This window comes from Meriones unguiculatus, chromosome 2 (assembly GCF_030254825.1).
Source record: "Meriones unguiculatus strain TT.TT164.6M chromosome 2, Bangor_MerUng_6.1, whole genome shotgun sequence".
Taxonomy (NCBI): domain Eukaryota; kingdom Metazoa; phylum Chordata; class Mammalia; order Rodentia; family Muridae; genus Meriones; species Meriones unguiculatus.
This window is the reverse complement of record NC_083350.1, coordinates 166,348,428-166,373,886: the sequence shown is the minus strand read 5'-3', so window position 1 is coordinate 166,373,886 and position 25,459 is coordinate 166,348,428. Positions and strand designations below refer to the sequence as shown.

The 25,459-nt window shown below is 39.2% G+C and overlaps 1 protein-coding gene across 2 annotated transcripts; it reads right to left on the bottom strand.

Moving 5' to 3' along the window:
• Positions 1-9,613: 9,613 nt before the first annotated feature.
• Positions 9,614-18,031, bottom strand: Sucnr1 (succinate receptor 1). 2 transcript variants are annotated; one of them, XM_060378358.1, is made up of 3 exons: positions 17,927-17,988; positions 11,452-11,578; positions 9,614-11,334 (listed from the first exon to the last, which is right to left on the bottom strand). In XM_060378358.1, exon 3 carries the CDS (start codon positions 11,233-11,235, stop codon positions 10,369-10,371), a length of 867 nt encoding a protein of 288 aa, XP_060234341.1. In that variant the 5' UTR covers positions 11,236-11,334; positions 11,452-11,578; positions 17,927-17,988; the 3' UTR covers positions 9,614-10,368. The 2 variants fall into 2 exon arrangements, with proteins under 2 accessions (XP_060234341.1, XP_021516662.1); XM_021660987.2 differs by lacking the exon at positions 11,452-11,578 and having other exon boundaries at positions 17,927-18,031.
• Positions 18,032-25,459: the final 7,428 nt, after the last annotated feature.

Genomic DNA, 25,459 nt, shown 5'->3' with positions numbered 1-25,459 from the left:
CATTCCTTGAAAATCACAGTGTTTTTCTAGCTCCAAGGTATGTTCGTGGCCTTGTTTAATATATAAATGAAAACAAAGGTTCTGAAGTGGTAGGATATACTGCAAGGCTTCTGGAAAAATTCCTGGATGACTGAACTTGAGCGAAATGAAGACAGAAACAATTTTACACTCTACTAGACTTCTCCTTCAAAATAAGTTATCACCCTTCAGGTACAACTTTTAACATTATGGATCGAATACCGTGGATATCATGTCTGAGATGTACTTTAAAATAATATCGGTGAGATTACAGGAGAAAATGAAATCTCAGGGCTACAGAGATGGCTGCTCAGTAGTTAAGGGCATTTGTTAGGCTACAGAGGAGGACATTGCAGCCAAGCCTGAAGAGACCTAATAAGCTAGGGTCAGATGGAAGGGGAGGACCTCCCCTATCAGTAGACTTGGGGAGGAGCAGGGAGGAGATGAGGAAGGGAGGGAGGAGATGAGGGAGGGAGGGTGAGATTGGGAGGGAACGAGAGAGGGGGCTAAAGCTGAGATACATAGTAAATAAACTATAACTAATATTAAAAATAAAAATTTAATAAAAAAAGAGCACTTGCTCCTCTTCTAGAGGGCCCATGTTCAATCCCTAGCACCTAGATGACAACAAGTCAGTGAGTCCAGTTCTAAGGGATCTGCTGAACTTTTCCAGACATCATGAGCATTACATTACATGCTCATGAAGTGCAGACATGCAGGTAAATCATTTATAAAAGGAAAATCTTAAAAACAAGAAATGCCTCCATGAAGTGACAGTTCTTGAGCCTACATCAAAGCAATATTGAAGGTTCACTTTACTGTTTCATTAATGTGGTTCTGCATACTGAACCTAGGGCCTCGTGAGTGCTGGAACTATTGATTTACTGCTACTACTTAGTAGTACTACTTAATACTACTGCTACTACTATTATTACCTTACTGTTCTTTTTCCTTTTTACTAAAATTAACAAAAAAACTAGAGCTTTTTAGAGTATTGGAAAACTAATACAGATTTATATATCAGGTTCAAATTCTGGAGGTGAGACAAAAGCCAGCATACTTCAAATGATTGTGAAGCTGATCGAGCCATCTTATCATTGGCCAAAGGGACAATGGCTACCTATGGTGTCTTTTAACATGCTAAAACACATGCTGGTCCCCTTAGTATCACAAGTAGCAGTCAGTTACACAGTTCAGAATTCATGCTGGCATCCTGGTTTTTCTCACACTGCTTTTTTCCTAAACTTCTCCAGCTCACAGGCTTCCTTCTCCTCAGCTACTCATTTCTCCTTATAACGCTGATATTACAGCTATGTTCCTTCTCTTTGTCCTCCCCCCTAGTCCTCTCTGTATGCCTTCTTTTGGCCCTCACTCTTGGTCTTCTCTTTGTCTTCCTTTCTGCTTTCCCACTTTCTCTCTTTTATCACAGACAAGTCTAGTCTGTTGGCCATGTTCAGTGTAGTACTTTCTCTCTCTGCTTGGGACTCTTCCAGATGTCTCTTGCTACACTCTGTACAACAAAAACCTTTTGCTGTTTAACCACACCTTGGAACAGTCATGTTGTCAGTTCATACATCATGTGACAAAACTCTCAGTTATATATAGTTAGTTAAATTCCATCTCGGTAAAGAAAAATTGCTTGTAAATGAGATGATTTCTTGATGTAGTTTTTGAATTGTGAAAGCCTGATCGATTTTTTAATATAATTCTTTATTTATTACAATTTATTCACTTTGTATCCCAGCTGTAGCCCCATGCTTGTCCCCTCCCAATCCCACTCTTCTTCCCTCCCTCATCTCCTCCCATGCCCCTTCCCCAGTCCACTGATAGTTGAGGACCTCCTCCCCTTCCATCTGACCCTAGCCTATCAGGTATCATCAGGACTGTCTTTTATAGTCTTCCTCTGTGGCCTGGTCAGGCTGCTCTTCCCTCAGGGAGAGGTGATCAGAGAGCTAGCCACTGAGTTCATCATGTCAGAGACTGCCCCTGCTCCCCTTACTAAGGAACCCACTTGGTGACTGAGCTACCATGGGCTACATTTGAGCAGGGGTTCAGGTTATATCTATGGATGGTCCTTGGTTGGAGTATCAGTCTCAGAAAAGACCCCTTGGCCTAGATTTTTTGGTTCTGTTGTTCTCCTTGTGGAGCTCCAGACCCTTCCAGGTCTTTCTATTTGCCCCTTCTTTCATAAGATTTCCTGCACTCTGTCCAAAGTTTGGCTATGGGTCTCAGCATGTGCTTTAATACCCTGCTGGCTAAAAAATCTGTACACGTAAAGAAGCTAAGCAAGAAGTAGGACACTGGTTAAGATGTCCACTCTTCATTCAGAAAGGCAAATGGGATAGACATCTGAAGAGGGAGAAAACAGGGAACAAGACAAGAGCCTACCACAGAGGATCTCCAAATTATTTATTTTTTTAAATAAGAAGTGTCTTTTAATTCAATTGTGTAGGGTCTTTTTTAATTTTTATTTTTTCTTCACAATTTATTTATTAAAGATCCTGATCAGGCCCCCTCCCTCAACTCCCCCATTCCCACCCTCCCTCCCGCTTCCCCTCATCCCCTTCCCCTAGTCCACTAAAAGGGAAAATTCTCCACTATTGCCATCTGCCCATACTTTGTTAAGTCTAATCAGGACTGCTTGGATCCTCTTCCTTTGCGGCCTGGCAAGGCTGTATCATCTAGGAAAGCCATCTATAGACCTAAAGAAATTAAACACTAGGAGGACCCTAGGGAGGATGCTTAAATCTCATTCAGAATGTCAAACAGGATAAACAGCAGAAGCAGCGGTGGAAGAGAAGAAATGGGATGGGAGCCTACTATAGAGGGCCCTCTGAAAGGATTCACCCAACAGGGGATAAAAGCACATACTGAGACTCGGGACCAAACTTTGAGTACAATACAGAGAGTATAATGGAGGAAGAGAGGGGTGGAGATACAGGGACATAGAGGGGACAGGAACCCCACAAGGAGACCAACAAAACTAAAAGATCTGAGTCCAGGTGTCATGCAGAGACTGATGCCCCAAGGAGGACCATGCATGGAAAGGACCCAGTCTCCCTGCTCAGATGTGGCTGATTGGCAGCTCAGTCTCCATGTGTATCTCTGAGTGAGGGAATCAGGGGCTGCCTCTATCATGAACTCAGTTGCCTGATGAAATTGTAAATATCAAGAAGAGCACCTTTTAAGAAACTTGTACAACTACTCTGGAAATCAATCTGGCGCTTTCTCAGACAACTAGGAATTGCGCTTCTTCAAGATCCAGCCATACCACTCCTAGGCATATATCCAAAAGAAGCTCAAGTACACAGTAAGGACATTTGCTCAACCATGTTTGTAGCAGCTTTATTTGTAATAGCCAGAAGCTGGAAACAGCCCAGATGCCCCTCAATTGAAGAATGGATGCAGAAATTGTGGTACATCTATACAATGGAGTATTACTCAGCAATGAAAAATAAGGAAATCATGAAATTTGCAGGTAAATGGGGAGACCTGGAAAGGATCATCCTGAGTGAGCTGTCCCAGAAGCAGAAAGACACACACAGTATATACTCACTCATATAGACATATAACATAGGATAAACTTACTAAAATCTGTACAACTAAAGAAATTAATCAAGAGAGAGGACCCTGACTGAAATATTCAGTCCCCATCCTGAAGGGCAAAGAGGTTGGACATCAGAAGAAAACAGGAAACAACCTAGGAACCTGCCACAGAGGGCCTCTGAAAGGCTCTGCCCTGAAGACTATCAAAGCAGATGCTGAGACTTATGGCCAACTGTTGGGCAGAGTGCATGGAATCTTATGTAAGAAGTGGGAAATAGTAAGAGCTGGAGAGGATGAGAACCACACAAAGAGAGCAACAGAACCAGAAAATTTGAACACAGGGAACTTCCCAGAGACTCATACTCCAACCAAGGACTATTCATGGAGATAACCTAGAACCCCTGCACAGATGTAGCACATGACAGTTCAGTGTCAAAGTGGGTTACATAGTAATGGGAAGAGGGACTGCCTCTGACATAATCTGATTGGCCTGCTCTTGGATCACCTCCCCCTGTGAGGGGAGCAGTCTTACCAGGCCACAGTAGATGACAATTTAGCCATTCCTGATGTGATCTGATAGACTAAGATCAGAAGGAAGGTGAAGAGGACCTCCCTATCAGTGGACTTGGAGAGGGACATGCGTGAAGAATGGGGAGGGAGGGCGGGATTGGGAGGGGAGGAGAGAGGGGTTTATGGGGAGATACAAAGTGAATAAAGTGTAATTAATAATAATAAAAGAGAAACTGTTGAGTAAAACATACTACCAAAACAAATGAATGTTTCCCAATAAAGTCATTTAAGTTAAAAAATCGAATATAAATTGATTTATAATCCCTGCCTTCTCAAGCTCAACATAATCCAGTTGCCTTCACACTTAAAAATTATTTCGTTATGTTCTAAAGATAGATCACTTTATGTTTCTGTTTGGTCATATGATATTGTCACTAGTACTTCATTGTGAATTTTATATACCTAAAATTTAATGTGTCATCCACTAGTTATAATGCTCTTTCTTTAATTTAGAACCCATCTCCATATCAGTAATCCATTTTATCATCAGTCACAGTTACAGAGAGTCGAATGAGAAAATAGGACACAATTAAAAAATGACTGTGTGACAAATATAGCGAGACTGTTGGCTCTACCAGTTGGTGAACATGACAGGTGTGTAAAATGTCAATTTCCTCATTTATGCTGTACCTAGTCAGAAAGTCTAAAACCCTGCCCAGTGTTAACATGAGGCCACAATGTTTGTGAAAACTCAGGCCTCGGTTGTTCTCTTGCCTAGCCTCGTGCTTTGCTTGGCCTTTGCTTCAGATCCATTAATATACGTTCCCTTGGGATTGTTGAATCCAAGTGTTCTGACTAACTCCTCAGGCCCTGGACACATCTTCCCCTTTATCTGCCATCTCAGATGCTCACAGGTACCACCACCATTACAGTGATTATCATCCACACCATCTGAATCTCAAAATATTTTGCTGTTTTTTAGGGTAAGCGTGGGAAAATATTTATTTTTATCTTTTACTACTTGAAGGTTTGGTACCTAACATGTGCTAGTTGCTTACAAAATTATACTGCTTGCATCTCAGTGCTTTGAAATATTTGAAAAAAAACCATAACTCATCTGGAATAGGCTATATTTATCTTTCTTCAAATAATTCAGATATTAGTTTTGCAGACTCAGGCCGGAAGAAAAAAAAATCCACGTGATTAACATTATGTCTGTCCTCTGCAAGGGCCTCCTTCTGTGTATTAGATTGTTTCCCTGGAATGGGATGGAGCTGAATTTGCTTAGGTGACTGGGTTTTTCTGTTTATCCTTCAGAGAACCCTTTCTATATGTAAGCCACACGCTGCCCTCCCCAGTGGTGGACAGAGGAAATGGTAAGCGTGGTAATAATTCCTTAAGTGTTGGTCAGTCTTACACAATTTGCTAACTTTCTTACGATATGCTCCTCATCCTGTTTGTCACCTATTAAAATGCCACAGGAAATGGGCACAGTGGATGGGAGGTGAGCACAGCTGAAGCAATGGCTTATGAAGCCTAAGGATGAGTCCCTCATCCTTCCTCACTATGGTCATCCACAGCTAGCCGCAGTGAACTGGGGTGAAGGCCTTTCATATACAAACCTTTGTACATTTAACTTAATACGACAATTTTCTCTGGAAAGTTACAAAATTAGTATGCTTTGCACTGGCTTCAAACTCTATTCTCAAAGATTAAATCTTCTATGACAAAACTAGCTATCTTCAGGAACAAAACAAGTAAAGATCTCTCCTCTGATCAGCCTTTTCATATATCAACTATGACTATGAGTTTTGAAAAAAAAATCCAAACCCATGCTTAGCTCTCTAGAGATTAAAGGCAAAAGTAGTCACTTGGACAGCATTTCACAAACATACACACACACACACACACACACACACATTTTCATGGAGAGTTCATGTTCAAATAAAATGGTAGAGCAGGATTGGGGGTGTATTTAGGAGTTAACTCTGACCCTGTTTCTGGCAACATCTTTACGAAATCTCTTAAGCCCTGTTTCAACAGTAGCACATGGGGGAGAGGAATGCAACAGGCATTTTGTAACAAAGCTTGATAGCAGCTATGCACAGAGTATTCCTTGCTTCATTCCTCCATAAGAATGATACAAGTATATCACTGTACATTTTACTTATTGTCCCATGTACGGTGAATCCATGTGACATGAAAGGTGATTTGAAGTAATTCATCATCTTTAGAAACCAGGTGAATATCACTATTTACTTTTTCTAGCTAGAGTTAATAGCCCAGCAAAATTTGTAATTTAAACAGTTACTTTCACAGAATGTAAACAAAAATCAGCCTTCTGATTAAGTATTATTTGTATGGTTGGTATAGGGAAGAACTGCAGAGGTTGCTGGAAGTCTCCCTACAGCAGGGTTTTCTAGGCCATCTGGCAGGGTTGTGTAACTAATGACTGGAGCATGACACAACAGGAAAATATTTAGGAAAAAAAATCTTCCATTTAGACAGGGTATGTATCCTCAAGTTTACTGTATCTTGTGAAAATATGATTCCTCTGTGCCACCCTCTAAGGTTCTGAAAAATAAGTTTCTCATAGAAATCCAAAATAAAGAAAAAGGATAGAACCCCTGGCTTGTTACTAATAAATATGGCTCAGAAGGTAAACTTGACCCTAGGATGAAGGCAGGGCTTCTACACCAATCTGCACCTGTGAATCTAGTCAGAGACATTGCAACTGGGAATTCCTGGGCACTGATTGCTCTCAGAGCTCTTACACCAGGATAGAGACAAAGAGAAGACACACACAGGATGGTTGGCAAGCCTGAGTGAAAGCTGGTTTGTTGTTATGTGCACATGCTGCCATGCTGTTCCCGATACACTTAACACTCAAGCAGCTTCTACTCCTCACTGAATGACTGACACACTCAACATTTTAGCATCTCATAGTCCTCATTTAATGACTAAAGATATTTCCTGCTGATGCTATTTGACAGGAGACAGGCTGGAAAAGGAACATGCTGTACTGTATTACCAGTGTGAGTGTAGAGGATTGGAGTTGGTATCACATGGCATTATCATGTTATTCTTATCATTCCTGTGTTTTATCTGTACCTCTGTCTCAGCTGGTTTTCTTTCCTTTCCATGACAAGGAGTAAGGCAATATTTTAAATGTTTCTTATCAAAAAAACCCAAGAACTTGAGAAAAAAAATTCAAATCCCTTTGAATTTAAGGCAATAAGGCAATAACTCTGTTTAAAGGTACCTACTAATTCTTGGGGGGGGAACTTGGTAAGATCGTTGGGGGTACTTAAGTAAGTTTGATACAAATAATAAAAAAAGTAATTTAGGGGAGCAAAATTACTTTTCCTGGGTAGGCCTGTGCTGAGGAAATGGGAAGTTATCAGGAGATGTTTGTCTTCAAAAGTTTCAATAGTGTGTGTGTGTGTGTGTGTGTGTGTGTGTGTGTGTGTGTGTGTGTTGGATCTAATTCAGGACTTCATACAAGCTAAGCACACATTCTTCCCCAGTGGTGGGGGAAAGCAGCTGTTTATTTTTATTGGAAGTAATTTAATTGCAAGAACTGGTTTCAAAACTTCTATGAGAGAAAACACAGACAAGTTGATTAGATACATAGCCTAGAAGTGAAAGATGGGCAAGATAAAATTTGTCCATGGGATTTTTCTTCATAACTTTTACTGGAAATTTAAGATAGTATGCTATACACAGTTATCTTACCTTTTAAATCTTACTTTCTTCTGGGGGGAGGAGGAGTGATTCTGCTACTCGTTCAGTGAATAAAATTTAGTCATATTTCTTACAAAAAAGTTGTCTATAGACAATCTGATAGGTGAAAAACTATGTGAAGGGATTCAAGAGTGAAGACACGAACACAACGAAGTGTAAACCTAAGTAGAGAGCATATACGTAGGTATAATATGAACCAACTGACTTTCCTGGTCCTCTCAAAAAAACGCTCAGTCTTTCAGCATGGTGGCAGAGCTATCTGCGAGAAAACTAGACCAGGCTATTAGTAGTTCCTTGCCACTTATTTGCTAGTTTCTGATATTAAATATTTTTATCTTAAAAATTTATTTATTATGGTTATCCTATATTATATAGCTAATATCTGCTTGTAAGTGAGTATATACCATGCATGTCTTTCTGCTCCTGGGATACCTCACTCAGGATGATCCTTTCTATTTCCATCCAGTTGCCTGAAAATTTCATGATTTCCTTGTTTATAATAGCTGAGTAGTGTTCTATTGTGTAAATGTACCACAATTTCTTATCCATTCCTCAGCTGAGGCACATCAAGGTTGTTTCCAGATTCTGTCCATTATGAATAAAGCTTCTATGAACATAGTTGAGCAAATGTCCTTGTTGTATGGTGGAGTATCTTTCCAGTGTATGCTCAGGAGTGGTAGAGCTGTGTCTTGGAATAGCACTAATCCCGATTTTCTGAGAAAGTTCCAGAGTGATTTACAAAGTGGTTGTACAAGTTTGCACTCCCACCAGCAATGGAGGAGTGTTCTCCACATCCTCACCAGCATGTGCTATCACTTGAGGTTTTGGTCTTAGCCATTCTAATGGGTGTAAAATGTAAAGAAGCTAAATAACAAGGAAGACCCTAGGGAAAATGCTTAATTCTCATTCAGAAGAACAAATAGAATAGCCATCAGAAACAGTTGAAGAAAAGGAACAGGATGGGAACCTACCATAGTTGTCTTCTGAAAGATTTCCCAGCAGGGGATTGAAGCAGATGCTAAGACTCACAGCCAAACTTTGGGCGGAGCCTAGGAAGTCTCAAAGAAGAGTGGGGGGATAGAAGGACCTAGAGAGGACCTAGGCTTCCTCCTCAGATGTAGCTAATAGGCAGCTAAGACTTCATGTGGGTTCCCTGGGAGTAAGGGGAGCAGGGGTTGTCTCCTATACCTGCTCTTTGATCACTTCCCCCCTGGTGGGGCAGCTTTGTCAGACTACAGAGGAAGAGGATGCAGGCAGTCCTGATGAGACTTGATAGGCTAGGGTCAGACCTTAGGGGAGGGGGATCCCCCTTTCTGTGGTCTAGGGGAGGTGGATAGGGGGCAAAAAGGAGGGAGGGTGGGACTGGGAGGAGATGAGGGACAGAGCTACCATCAGGATATAAAGCGAATAAATGAAAAACATGACTAAATAAATTTTTAAAACACGGAAAAAATAAAGATTTATTTATACTACGTGTGTGCCTGTTTGTTCGTATATGTATCCGGGTGCTCATGGAGCTCATAACGAGGCGTTTGATCTCCCAGAGCTGGAGTGACAGGGGCATGTATGGAATTAAAGGGAGATACTCAGTATGGGAGCTAAGAACTGAACCTAAACCTCAGCAAGAACAGCAAGTGCTCTTAACTGTTAAACTCCAGGTCCAATAATGTGTTCTAAAGCTCACTGTTTAAAGGAGATGGAAACGGAAGGAACTTTTTACTATACTTCCATGCAGTGGGCGTCCGATTGTGAAATCAAAATTCCAGACAGCTCAATCATCACAGAAACAATGAACTCATTTTGGTGTGTTTTATTTTGCTTTGGGTTTCTAACACATTTTTTGATTTCTGTAATGATGGAATTTCTAGAACCCATAGTTGGCATGTTTTTTTTTGTTTTTGTTTTTAATATTTGAGTAAAATTACCCTGGAATTTAATTGTGGCTGAATTTCCTGACAAACAAATTAAAATATACCCATTCCCTTTGCTTAACATTGAACATCCTTTAACCAAACTAGGATCCTTTTTGCTATAGCCCATCTAACAGAAAAGGGCCAAAGCATTACAGGTGAATCACAAGTCATGATCAGTACAGAGTAGTTACTTGTATATTAAAATTATAGTTAAATTATATTGCTTTATTCAGATGTTGCTGTTATTTAATCTTTTTAAGAATGTAACTTCTAAAAATAACAGTTAATAGTGTACATTAAGACCCAGCTTGAACTCAAGCCCTTGGGGGCCAGGTGGGGTGGAGGCACAAAAGACTGGAGATAGTTGTCTACTTGATTACAATTCAGCTGCACAGCGGGGGGAGGGGGAGTCGTGCAACTGTAATCCCAGCACTCGGGAGGCAGAGGCAGGTGTATCTCTTTGAGTTTGAGGCCAGCCTGGTCTACAAAGCAACTCCAGGACAGCCATGGCTACACAGAGAAATCCTCTCTGTCTCAAACAAACAAACCAATTAAAAAAAACAAAACAAAACAACAAAAACAACTCAGCTACACAGCCTCATTAGCGAAGCCCCTTATTTTGGCTGTGAAAAGACCCTCATCCAGTTGCTCGTGTCCGAAAGGACGTAAGGGATTTGAAGTATTGCCGGAGCTTATTAAACAGCATCTCTCTGAAGTGGTCTCCCATGAGGAAGTAGAATATGGGGTTGATGGCACTGTTCAGGAAGGCCAGGGGCCTGGTCAGGATGTACAAGGTTTGAATAGCCTTCTGCGCACATCCCTGTGGCCAACTCTCCAGGCGTGAGGCGATCCTCAGATTTCGCATGATGTGGTAGGGTGTGAAAAGCACAGAGAAGACCGCTACCGCCAGGACCACGAGGCGCAGAGGTTTGTCCAGCGGCAGGGCCGTCGCCTGCTGCCTGCTCCTCCTCTTTAGGAAGACTACCATCTTGTAGTAAAAGAAGCACATCACAGAAAGAGGAACGAGGAAACCCAGCAAAGTCAGGAACAGACTGTAAATGAGATTGTATTTAGGGTTTCCGGAACTTGCATAGTCGATGCAGCTGGTGCCCTTTTGTGTTAGGACAGAATTAATGAAAGTGAGTATAGGCAAAATTTCTAAAGTCACTACGACCCAGATAGCGAAAGAGATTAAAATGGCAAACTCCTTCTTTTGCAGAATGTGTTCTCGGAAAGGGAACTTCATAAGCAGATACCGATCTATGCTGATGAAAGTGAGGAAAAGGATGCTGGTGTAGAGGTTGGCATGGAGTACATATCGGTTGCTTATGCAGAGAATATCTCCATAGCTCCACTTCTCAGTGGCATAACTCTTTATCAGCATAGGAAGGGTGCACAGGAAAGCCAAGTCAGAGATGGAAAGGTTAAAGAGATAGACATTGCTACTGTTCCAGTTCTTCAGGCAGAAGAGGTAGCCAAACACCACTGCGACATTCCCAAGCATTCCAAAAACGAACTCGATCCCATAAAATGTGGAGAGGTAGTACTTTTTCAAGGTGTTCTCCGCTGCCAGCCAATTTTCACAAGATGAATTATTCTGCGCCTAAAGCAGAAAGAAAAGGCAAGATCAAACATTAGTTGGTGAGCAAGGACAAACGGTAGAACAGCCACTGAAAGACCTGAAAATTTACTGTGGAGAGTTGGTGAAGAATGCACATACTGGTCATGGACGGTAGCACGTCTTTAATATCAGGGCTGGAGATGCAGAGGCAAGCAGATCTCTGTGAGTCCAGAACAACACGGTCTGTATCGAGATTCTGACAAGCTTAAGGCTATATACCGAGACCCTGTCTCAAAAAAAAAATACACATGTTCATGTGTGTTACTACACGGTACGCAAACACGCACATTATATATGCATGCGAATACATTATTTCGGAAAGGCTTCACTGAATATCTTCAAAATGTCTTCCTTTTGCTATTGTCATCACAAGGCAGAGTGACTAATGTGAAGCCATGAATGATTTCCTGAGAAGAATCAGGAAAATATACATAGGATGCTACAGTGAAGGCATGGAAAGCAAGTAATAACTGAAAAGTCAGAAGAGAACTAATTCCTGCAATTTGTTCTCTGAATTCCACACATGCACCTGCACATGTACACAACACACATGCTTGCTCACCCCTGAGCACATAAATACATAAATAAGTGTAATATGATTGTGAGAGAGTTTTTGAATGGAGTAGGTATGGCTAGCTGTCTAGCTGTCTAGAAAATAAGGAAAGAACCATATCTCTACCTGAAGAAGAATTTTTTTCAGACACAGGAAGAAAGTGTCCCAGAGCCCAGTGTAGAAATCAAAAGAGGGCTTAATATACAGCAAATAATTAAGAGAAAGCGGTCAAATAAGCAATGAGAAGATTCTAATTTATTTGTATCTTCAGGGCCAGCCACACATCCTTACAAATTCTGCTGAGTTAAACTGACTTGAACTCTATCCTAGAAAAGGAAGCAGGGTTATTGAATACAGTTGTCTTTTTAAATAGCTTTTATTTGGTCGTATAAAATAAAACAACATTTGTATTTTATTAAACATAGAATATCACTCTGCTTTAAAATATAATGTCTTAAAATGTAAAACAAGATACTGAAATAGTAATAGTAATGAGGATGCATGTTTGGAAGCTAAGAGTGTAACCAGATACGGTGTTCATCACACAATTCATTTAAATACTAATAAAAATATAAAGTAGGGACTGGTAGTAGAGTATTTGAGTAATGCTTTCACTGAAATGTAGAAACTTCAGTATCTTGCTATTTTACTTGATTGTTGTTGCTATCACAGTGTGTCCTGAAGCAGGTAATCTACAAATAATAGAACTTTGTTTTCATTACACAGTTAGGGAAGTACCAAAATGCTAGCAGATTCAGTGTTTGGTGAGAGCTCATGCTCTTCTCTCACAATGACATAAGGGCATGGCAACTCCCTTCCGCCCCTTTTACAGGATACTATCTGACTCATGAAGGCAAAACCCTTTACTTTCACAGAAGTTCTGCCATTCCTTACAATGAAGTCCTAACGTGAATTTTGAGAGCATAATATTCAGACTTACCTCTTGCTGAAGTCATATACTTAACTGTTCTGGTTTCATTTCTATTCCTTTGATCAAACGCCCTGACCAAAAAGTAATCTAGGGAAACTTTATAGTTCACTGTTCCAGGTTTTAGTCTATCATAACACAGAAGACACAATTGTGGGAGCTTGAGACAGCTATCCACATCATACCCACAGTCAAGAGCAGAGTGGAATGAATGCAGGTGTAATCACTTGTTTGCTCGTTTGTTCTCAACTCAATAATCTGCCTAGGAAATACTGACTTCCATGGACTAGATTTCCAACATCTAGTTGGAACATCTAGATTTCTCATTTAATTGAGACAGTCCTCCACAAACACAGCCACAGACGAATTCAATGTAGACAGTGTCTCATTGAGATCCTACTTACAGGTGATTCTAGACCAAGCCACATTGACCTTAGAAACTAACCATCACATCAAGTAAAGAAAACCTTGTAGTAAGACCCTCTGAATACTAATTATAACTTCAAGCAATGTGATAATTTTTATAATTCTCTGGCAATACGGCTACATTGTAGTTAGAATATTTCAAGGACTGGAGCAATCAGACAATGTATTGACTTTAAAAAAAAATTAGAGCCTAATTATTCCTAATAGGAAAATAGCCAATCTTGAAAAACATTTATGTAGCTCAAAATCAAGTCATGTTGCTATCTTACATTAAAATACTCCCAAGGACTAACAATTTCTCAGTGCTTACCCCGCACCCCAGCAGCCACACTCCACTTCCGCCAGCCCCCTCGGCATCTCTTCACCGCTGTTTTCTGCTCATGGATGCTGCCCTTCTCCACATACTTTGTCTACTATCTCTCTTTCCGACAAATCTAAGTAAGCTCTGTGCCCCCAGTGTACATTTTCCTCATGCATTAAGTTTTGTCATACCAATTTCACACATTTGTTTTGTTCATTGTTATCTTCTATGTCTGCACAGCAGCTAACTGACACTGTGTGGTCTGGAGTTGCTGAAAACAGAGAGCTGGAAACCTGGCTGTTCATAAGGCAATTTCATAAATTCTTCTTCCAAAGCTAGAGAAATAGTAAATCCACAAAATGAGATCTACTAATTTATTTCCCCATAAAATCTTACCTGTTCATAATAGAATTTATGACAAAATCAGTCACTGTGGTAGTGAGACCTGTGGTTATGACCATATTTGTATAAAGCAAACTTTAATGTGTAACTTCTAGAATTGGTTTAATTACTTAGGACATTTAATTAGAGTTTAATCTGAAATTGTTAATCATATAGATGTCCAAAAAGAAATATACCAAAGTATTAATGGTTCCAGCCTTAGCACTAAGAATCCAGATCACTTTTATTGTATCATTTATTCTTTGGTTTACCTGGAATTTCTCTCTGTCTATTTGTCTATCTATCTATCTATCTATGCTTATTTAGGTTTTTAACACAGACCAAAGGATACATATAATTAATAATATGAAACTTTTAAATTTCCAGAAATTAAAAAAATGGACCTTGTACATCAGCCCATCTAGAAAGTATAGCTCTCACTCCTCATCGAAGAAGTTCCTTTATTTATATTTTTCCCAGATGAACACTATTAACAGAGAGCCACAGCTGGCCAAACATAGAGAATAAGTGATCATGCACTGTCCATGGTCTATAATCTCTAACCTAATGATCAGAGAACATTGTGAAATGGAAACAGAAGACGTAAGAAGCAGAGAAACAGGATCCTACTGTGACTATAGTGTCTTTAGACATGGCACAGAAGTTGCCCAAATCTCAACAAAACTGTTGACATGCCAACGTGAATGGGAGAAATTTCATATGAAGCACCTTTAAAGGAAGAGTTAGAGGCAATCAACAGCTGTCAAGAGAGGGGAAAATTCTTTTTCTCTAGGGACGAGCCCTATGATGGGTTCTTATTTCCCAAATGATCACATCTAAACATGTGTACACACAAGCATCAGTAAGTGGACCTAGTAGTGGGTTGAATATACAAATGTATGCACATCTTTTTCTGTTTGTATGCATGGATTATGTATGCCTGCATCATCTATCTCTATCTATCTATCTATCTATCTATCTATCTATCTATCTATCTATCTATCTATCTAATTATGAGTCTATTTCTGTGTTTATATTTGTAACTAAAAATTACGTCAGAATTTGAGAAATGGAAGAACACTGGAGAAGCCCAAAGGAGGAGATGCAGAAGAGAAAATGATGTAAATATAATTTATGTGACTTTTTTAAAATTGAAGAAATAAAGATAAAAAGGAAGAGTATAGACTTTAAAAAGGGTAGCATGCATTACTCCCTGGACAGCGTACTTTTTTCACTGTTAGGCTTGAATCTGCTGATGCTTTCAAGGCCCTAAGGCTGGATCTTCTTTCCTCCTTGCCTTCTAGAACATGCAGTCTCTTTCCCCTTTTCTGCACTTGCCAACTATTTTGTAGCTAGTCCTTGTTGGTCTAGGCTTTAATGCTAGAGTTCTTCAAGACTCAGTTTGTGGTCTTTATGTCATTTCTGAAATATTCAAGTGTCGGTACACACATTAAATGAAAATGAAGACAGTAGAAAGTTTCTTTGAGATAAGAAATTCATTTGTTTCACTTTGAATTTCCTCTTCCTCTTTCTCTCACGACATTAGATCCCATTTAAGCTGAGGAAGTGTAATTTGTGTGGCTTATAAAATAGGATGGAAAATGTATCCAGGAAGATCTGTACACTGGAAGCCAGGCTGCCAGTAACTCCCATCAGCAGGTCAGGGGTCAAGTGGGCCAAGTGGAAGTTGGTGTACAATTCTCTTTTCCAGTGGTCCAGAGAATCTAAAGTCTGTGGGTTTAGTTAGGAAAAAAAGAAAAGAAAAGAAAATACGAGGACCAGAGTAAAAAAATGAATGGCTAAAATCATTCATTAATTTTATTCATTAATCTATACCTTTGTTTTGCTTCCCATACAATGAATCTTGCCTTAAAAAACAAACAAACAAACAAAACGCCTAACACCACAACAAATCAATTATTTAAAAGTGTGTGTTTTCAGGATTGACTGTGTGGTATTGGATAAATAGTCTTCCCTGGGAATGACTATTTCTCCCACTCAGTATTTTTTTAGCTTACTGTAGTTCTTTGTTTAGGGTTGAGATCTCATGGGCTTTCCCTATTCCCTTAGGCATGTCCATTATTATTGTACTTATTCAGCTCAGTTTCAGCAGTCATGTTGGTGAAACTTTATGGATATAGCTTTTCTAGTTGTTAGGAAACACAGTTTCATAAGAAATTCTGGATCTTACAATCTTTCTGCCTTCTTCCCCACAACATTCCCTGAGCTTTAGGTGTAGAATTTGCTTTGTAAATAATGTTATGCAAACTGAGTAGGTTGTATTTAGGTATATACATGTTTACAACAATTTAACAACAATTTAACAACAATTAATGCAAAAAGAGGCCATGAATTTGAAAGGGAGCAAGAAAGGTTATATGGGAGGGTTTAGGGGGAAAAAAAAGAGGGCCAAAATAATGTAAATACAATATGATCTCAATATAACAACAAATAATTAAACACAAAAGCAAAAATTGTGTGGCTAAAGTACACATTAATTGTATAATAATACAAATAACAAAAAAATCGGGAGAAAAAGTTTGAACTACTTAGTCTTATTATTTTTATACATTGATATTACTGAAAATTAGTTAAAATGATTTGCTTTTCATGATGTCTTATCTATTCCTTTGATTAATTTATTTATTTCAATTTGTTTTATATTTATCCATTTTCTCACTCATAATATTAACAGATTATGTACATATACATATGTTATATACATATATGTATGCATGTATTTTTGTTATGACATAATTATGCAATTTAGGGAAGTAAGCTGTGTTCCTTTAAGCAAAAATTGAATGGGCAATTCAAGGAGCATTTCTGGTGACATACTACTAGCCTTTTCTGCACTTTCCAGGAGCTGTCCTGTTCATAGGCAATGGCCCTGCTAACAAACATGCTATGTCATATTGAAGTGAACCATTAACAGAGCATTTTCTTTAAAAACCTCATTGATAACTAAATGAAACCATTAGTTCCTATCCCACAAACACAGTCTGTTAGAATTAATAAGGTACATATAAACTGAATACATTCGTATGAGAAAATTTCTAGAATTCATTTTAAATTGAAATTATGGAAATTTCACTATAAAATGTTTATAAAATTTAGTTTTCCTAAATGTAAAAATGTATACCTTCTTTATCAGAAATTTAGAAGGTTGACATTAATAAAAATCCCCTGTCCTCTAATAAAAACTCTTTTTTTTTCTATACTTGACCATTATACAGAGCCTAACAGTAATAAAAATTTTTACTGCCACTGGAAACTTACATAGTAAAAATACTTCAACAAGCTATTTTCATTACTGAACAATTTAAATGAAAATGTATTTGCATGTATAAAAGTAAAAGCATTTGGTATTCATTAATTACTTCACTTTTATATATTCCACAAATTACACCAAAACATTAAAAATTATAGTATGTATCAAGTTACAGTTTACATGAATATGGCAAAGAATAGCTTACACAGTTTGGAAAGTTCTGGTTAGTAGAATAGCAATCATTTCTGCAATGTATCAGTTTCTTTAATAAGTCTTATTCTTAAGATCTCATTTTGCAAATGGAAGTGCAAATTTTAAATTTTAGATTATCTAAAGTCTTCCCTAGTATATTTTCTTTAAATTTACATGGTAAGTTATTTTTTTGTGATGCCAGTTATTTTCCTGGTCTGTAAATAATTTTACTTATTCAAATAATTCTTATTATTTTTGCTGAGGGATTATCAAATACAGTAGGCCATTTAAAGCAAAATAAGTTAAGTTTTTGGCAGCTAGATCAATGCCTTTAGTACCATAGGAAGCAGATGTGAAGGTCAGCTGTGACTGCCTGTAGTCCATTTGCTGCTTCACATCTGCTTTAAAACAGTGTCCTGGGCAGCGTTTAGCTCACAGAAGGCTTTCCAAAGAAGCAAGCCCTCAGTAGAAACCCACCCTTCTTCTGTGTGTCTGGGAGTCACAAGCTTCAGAGTTCCTTACCATTCTGCTGACAGCCTCTCTCTTGACAGACACTCATCCAGAAGCTGGAGACAACTTCTGACCCAGTGCTGCGTTGCTAGACATGGCCAGTAAGTCTGATTTGCATATCATGCAGCCAAGATTAATAATTCAAAAGGCAGTGGTAATTTATTCAGATGAATCTCCAAGTCATTCAGAGGAACTCTTGAAGAGTGGAGACATTCAACAGATGACTCATTTTGCAGAAAGTGATTTTAACAAAGGCATTTGAGAACACTGTAAATGAAATTGTTATATACTCTCCCCAAATAGAAACAAACAAACAAAAAAAGCATCCTTTCTCTCCGTGGGTACATGCACATTCAGATGATAAGGAATAGCAAACATATCTTGTTATCTTGTTTAATATATAGTTGAATTCACTTTTCCTTTGTTTTCTACACTATTTTGGTGACTTGTATATAAAGCATACAATAACGGAACTACTTCATAGAAACCCTGAGGAAAGTATAAAATGAATCCTTGGAAGACAGATTCAGACTGTCTTCCAAACCCTGCCAGTGTGTGGCTGAAAGGCGGCTAGAATTTTAGATAATATCCATTTTGTTTTCTGTGATTAAATTCAGTAGACATAAAAAAAGGTACATCAGTTGCCCAGGGATTAAGGAGAGAGGTACCATCTAAGGTGATGATCTCAAGAGAGCAGTAGACTTTGCCAGTTAGTGTTCTGAACAGCACTCTGAAGAGCAGACCGACTATTTCAGACAGGAAACACACCTGGCCCTTTCTCAGGGCTACCTCAGTTTTATACTCAAGCAAACACCCGGGTTGCTGGGACTGGAGCATAGGGATTATACTGAGGACATAGATGATATGGTCTGAGAATAATCACAGGCAATTTCTGCTTACAGAGGAAGAAGACTAGAGATTACTTTTGGGTATAGTTTTCAGGGAGAGAGAATGGAGTAGCCAGGAAGGCTGGTTCATTTCAGACAACTCATCCATGGACTCCTCCAAGCTAAAGGTCACAGGAGAGTATTTCATAAGTTTTGGCCACCAGTATGAGGGCGCAACGTGAGTCCCTCTTTGTGGGTACCTGGAGTTGCCCAGAGCTTCCTCTTTCTGAGCCTTACTTCCTGATAGCCAAAATGTGGTCTATACTTCTCTTTTTTTCTCACAGGACTGAAACCTGATAACTGGGACTTTCTCCCAAGTGGCCCACTGCCTCAGGATCCCTCCACTAACAACAGGGCAGACAGTGCTGAACTTCCCATACCATGAAACCTTATTCAGGGTTACAAAGCACAGCGAACAACACTCTGTTGAGCTGGGCAGCTGTCACTGTCACACTGCTGGGCCACCTCACAGACCCAGCTCATAGGCTCTGCATTCCTGATTCAACAGAGTGTGGCCACAGTCCTATTCTAAATTCTTACCCATTTTATAACAAATATTTCCCTTGTACCAGATCTGAAAATTAGGTTGTCACTTCTGCTTGGAAGAGCACATATCTCTCAAGAAATGATTTCTCTTCAGAATATAATATTTCATTGGGCAAAGCATCTGGGTTTTGCTTCCTTTGTTTGCAGAAACAATGCAATTCATCGACGCTCCCCACAGATTCATTTCCAGTTTTCTTTTACTCTATAAAGTAGGGACACTTGTCACAATACCAAGGACCGTATATGTCTCTATAGAAGTGTGTATGTTATAATGATGGCTGGGGTTAGCTCAGCTCTGTTGACTACTACAGTATGGGGCACTTGCTTGCTAAAGATTTATTACAGAACATTGCAATAAAATAAACTTTCTTCTGCATGATAACTTTGATTTAATGCTGTTGGTTTCAGCACAAGAACACTGAAAAATCCAGTTAAACCAGCACCATTTGTTGAAGATGGTGTCTTTTATCCACTGAATGGTTTTAGCATATTTGTCAAAAATCAGGTGTCCCGTAAGTGTGTCGATTTATGTTAATGTCTTCAATTCCATTGATCCATCACCCTGTTTCTATGCCAGTACCATGCATTTTTTAGTATTGTTGCTCTATAGTACAGCTTGAGATCAGGGATGGAGATACCTCCTGAAGATCTTTTACTGTAGAGAATTGTTTTTAGCAATTCTGGGTTTTTTGTTGTTCCATATGAAGGTGAGAATTTTTCTTTCAAGGTCTGTAAAGAATTGTGTTGGTAATTTGATGGGAATTGCATTGAATCTATAGATTGCTTTTGGTAAGATGGCCATTTTTACTATGTCAATCCTGCCAAGCCATGAGCATGGGAGATCTTTCCATCTTCTGATATCTTCTAATTCTTTCTTCAGAGACTTGAAATTTTTTTCATACAAGTCTTTGACTTGCTTGGTTAGGTTCACACCAAGGTACTTTATGTCCTTTCTGGCTATTGTGAAGGGTGATATTTCCCTAATTTCTTTCTCAGCCCATTTGTCTTTTGTATACAGGAGGGCTACTGATTTTTTTGAGTTAATTTTGTATCCAGCCACTTTGCTGAAGGTGTTAGTCAGCTGTAGGAGTTCCCTGGTAGAATTTTTGGGGTCACTCAGGTATACCATCATATCATTTGCAAATAGTGATACTTTGACTTCTTCCTTTCTAATTTGTATCCTCTTGATTTCCTTCAATTGTCTTATTGTTCTAGCAAGGACTTCAAGAAAAATGTTGAAGAGATACGGAGAGAGTGGGCAGCCTTGCCTTGTCCCTGATTTCAGTGGGAATGATTTAAGTTTCTCTCCACTGAGTTTGATATTGGCTATAGGCTTGTTGTATATTGTCTTTACTATCTTCAGGTATGTGCCTTGTATCCCTGATTTCTCCAAGACTTTAAACATGAATGGATGTTGGATTTTGTCAAATGCCTTTTAAGCATCTAAGGATATGATCATGTGGTTTTTCTCCTTCAGTTTGTTTATGTGGTGGATCACATTGGTGGATTTCTGTATATTGAACCAACCCTGCATGCCTGGGATGAAGCCTACTTGGTCATAGTGGATGATATCTTTGATGTGTTCTTGGATTCAGATGTCTACATGTAGAAAAATGCAAATAGATCCATACTTATCTCCCTGCACAAAACTAAAGTCCAAGTGGATCAAAGACCTCAACATAAAACCAGACACACTAAACTGCTTAGAAGAAAAAGTGAGGAAGAGCCTTGAACTCATTGGCACAGGAGACTTCCTGAACAGAACACCAACAGAGCAGGCTCTAAGAGCAGCAATCAATAAATGGGACCTCAGGAAACTGAAAACCTTCTGCAAAGCAAAGGACACTGTCATCAGAACAAAATGACAGCCTGCAGATTGGGAAAGGATCTTCACCAACCATGTATCTGACAGAGGACTAATATCCAGTATATATAAAGAAATAAAAAAGTTAAACAGCAAAAAATATGTAATCCAATTAAAAAGGGAGTACAGAGCTAAACAGAGAATTCTAGTAGAGGAATATCGAATGGCAGAGAAACACTTAAAGAAATGCTCAACCTCATTAACCATCAGGGAAATGCAAATCAAAACGAACTTAAGATTTCATCTTACACCCATTAGAATAGCTAAGATCAAAAACTCAAGAGACAACACATGCCAGAGAGGTTGTGAATAAAGGGGAACCCTCCTCCACTGCTGGTGGGAATGTAAACTTGTACAACCACTCTGGAAAGCAATCTGGCGCTTTCTCAGACAACTAGGAATAGTGCTTCCTCAAGATCCAGCTATACCACTCCTAAGCATATACACAAAATTTGCTCAAGTATACAATAAGGACATTTGCTCAACCATGTTTGTAGCAGCCTTCTTTTTAATAGGCAGAAGCTGGAAACAGCCCAGATACCCCTCAGTGGAGGAATGGATGCACAAATTGTGGTATATCTACACAATGGAATATTACTCAGCAATGAAAAGCAAGAAAATCATGAAATTTGCAGGTAAATGTTGGGATCTGGCAAAGATCATCCTGCGTGAGCTACCCCAGAAGAAGAAAGATGTACACGGTATATACTCACTCATTTAGACATATAATATAGGATAAACCTACTAAAATCTGTACGCCTAAAGAAACTAATCAAGAGGGAGGACTCTTGCTAAAATGCTCAATTCCTATCCAGAAAGGCAAAAAGGATGGACATCAGAAGTAGGAGAAAAGAGGGAACAAGTCAGGAGCCTGACACAGAGGACCTCTGAAGGGCTCTGCCCTACAGACTATCAATGCAGATGCTGAGATTTATGGGCTACCTTTGGGCAGAGTGCAGGGAATCTTAGGAAACAAGTGGAAAACAGTAAAATATGGAGAGGACAGGAACTCCACAAGGAGAGCAACAGATCCAAAAAATTTGAGCACAGGGGTCTTTTTTCAGACTGATATTCCAACCAAGGACTATGCATGGAGATAACCTAAGACCCCTGCACAGATGTAGCCCATGGCAGTTCAGTATCCAAATGGGTTCCATTGTAATAGGAACAGGGATTGTCTCTGACATGAACTGATTGGCCTGCTCCTTAATTACCTCCCCCTGAGGGGGAAGCAGCATTACCAGGCCACAGAAGAAGACAATGCAGCCAGTCCTGATGAGACCTAATTGACTAGGATCAGAAGGAAGGAAAAGGAGACTTCCCTATCAGTGGACTTGGGAAGGGGCATGCATGCAGAGGTTGGAGGAAGGGAGGGATTGAGACTGGAGGAGGGAGGGAACAGGGGGGATACAAAGTGAATAAAGTGGAATTAATAAAGAATTAAAATTTCACTGTAAAATGGTAGCAATAAAAGGATATTTGGTCCTCCTCCCCTTTCTTAACAGTGGACTGGAGGAGGGATATATGTGGGAAACAGGAAGGGTGGGGAGGTTTGGGAGAGGCGGAGGGAGGGAGCTACAGGGGGATACAAAGTGAATTAACTGTAATTAGTAAAAATAAAAATAAATTTAAAAAAAAAAAGAACACTAGAACAACCTTCCAAAACCCAGCAAGGTAGAAAGATCACTGAATCCTTGTACTAAATTTGCATTTTACTAGCTGTGTGATCTGGGAAACAAACTTGCCTGAGTCGATTTCCTTGTTCAGAATTGTCCAGTGACTGGTCTAGTGACCGTCCCATAAATCTGCCAACCTTCTCACTCCAGAGTGATATGGTATTTGAACGTCCAAAGAGCAGGCCATGCAAGAGACGTGCATGGAAAATCAGATTCACTCAGCAGGAAATTCAAGAAAGAAACAGACAGAAGAGAGACAAAATGCCAGTTCAACCCAACACAATGAATGCTTCTCAGTGTCTACTGTGACCTTTGGGGAATTCATTCCATGTACCGATCCCTTTATAGTCACAAGAACGTGGTACTGAGCAAACTATCGGTGCCCTAATTTTGAGCTGAAAAAACTGGCTCAACAAACTTTACATGCATTGCCCATGTCACACAGCTGATTAAGGACTAAGCCTGGTCTCTTCTTTTCTCTTCAACCTAATCTGGCTTTATTCTGCCTCTCATAGGAAAAAAACCAATAATTAAAAAACAAAACAAAACAAAACAAACAAAAAACAAAAAACCTGCTAAGTCAAAATGTGAAATTAGCACTATTAAATACTTTTACCATAAACATAGCAATGTTATGTCATTTTCTCTAATAAACAAGGAAATCATGAAATTTCCAGACAAATCATGGGATCTAGAAAAGATCATCCTGAAGGAGGTATCCCAGAAGCAGAAAAGACACACAGGGTGTATAGTCACTTATAAGTGGATATTAGACAAATAGCATAAGATAAACATACTAATATCTGTACACCTAAAGAAGCTAAGCAAGAAAGTAGACTCTGGGTAAGATGATCAACTCTCACTCAGAAAGAGAAATGGGATGGACATCGGAAGAGGGAGAAAACAGGGAAAAGGACAGGAGCCTACCACAGAGGGCCTTTGAAAGGCTCTACCCAGCAGAGTATCAAATCAGATGCTGAGACTCACAACCAAACTTTGGGCAGAGTGCAGGCAATCTTAGGAAAGAAGGGGAAGATAGTAAGACCTGGAGAGGACAGGAGCTCCACAAGGAGAGCAGCAGAACCAAAAAATCTGAGCACAGGGGTCCTTTATGAGACTGATACTCCCACCAAAGACCATACATGGATATAACCTAGACCCTCTGCTCAGATGTAGCCCATGGCAGGGCAGTATCCAAGTGGGTACCCTAACAAGGGGAACAGGGACTGCCTCTGACATGAACTCAGTGGCTGGCTCTCTGTTCACCTCCCCTTGATGAGGGAGCAGCCTTATCAGGCCACAGAAGAAGACAATGTAGCCAGTCCTGATAAGCTAGGATGGAACGGGGGGGGGGGGGGGGGAGGTCCTCCCCTCCCTGTCAGTGGACTTGAAGAGAAGCATGGGGGGAGATGAGGAAGGGAGGGTGGGTTTGGGAGGGAATTAGGAAGGGGGCTACAGCTGGGATACAAAGTGAATGAACTGTAATTAATACAAAAAATAAAAATTTAATAAAAAAATTAAATTTAGCATAATAATAAAGTCAACAGTTGTTTACAAATTTTTTTATCAAATTTAATTTAATTAGATGTTCTCCCTAAAAACCAGAACATTTTACATAAACAAGAGGCAAAGATAAAACACTGAAGTGTTTATGGGAAGGTCCTATTAGCAAGGACTCTGGGCATGCTTACAAGATACATTCTTTCGTTACAAAAACAGTCTGTGTAGAAAGGCAGCTAACATAAGGGTCACGCTCATTTTCACTGAATCACAAGCCAGGAAAAGGGAAGAAAATTTTTCATACCAAATTTTTTTTTCTAAATCCTTAAAGGGAAATATTCATAACAACTCCAAAGTGTTCAATCAAGCTAAGAATTTGAAGAACTACAAGATGGTTCTTTTATCAGTGGTTTTGTAGAAATCAGGAAATACAGTAGAGGATGGTGTGGAGTACTTCTATAATCTGACAATTTCTAGATACTAAACCTGTTCTATTATCTCATATAAGGGATCTTTATCAGTTAAATACAACTCTCTCAGTATGTATCAAATGAAACATCTTTTTGAAACTGTAGTAACAAAGAGAAGAAGAGGAAGAAGAAGAAAAGTAGGATGAAGAATAAGCAGGATGAGGAAGAGGAGGGGAGGAAGAGAAAAAGAAGAACTTGATTTTCACTTTTACTGCTGGTGAATCTGGATAAAATTGAACCACAGATTGTGGCTTTTATCACGTCTAAAATTTTGTTTAAAAATTCACAAAATATCAGGTTCTAAAAAATGAATGACTGGCTTAATGTTCACTAATTGTTTTTAGCATAACCTTTATACTCTTACTCTAGGCTTACAGGGTCACATGTTAAAGGAATCCAGGGCATTGATGTGGGGCTGATTTAAAATGCTACATACAGTTAATTTTGAGGTATTTAAATTTGTGACTAATGAAAGAACCATGGTATTTTCTGTTGGTTACACGAACCATTTTTTAAATGGTGAGAAGAATCATGCACACACAGAAAAGCAGGAACTTTCTTATCAGATATTTTGTAGAAAAGAGAAGATAGGGGAGAGGATT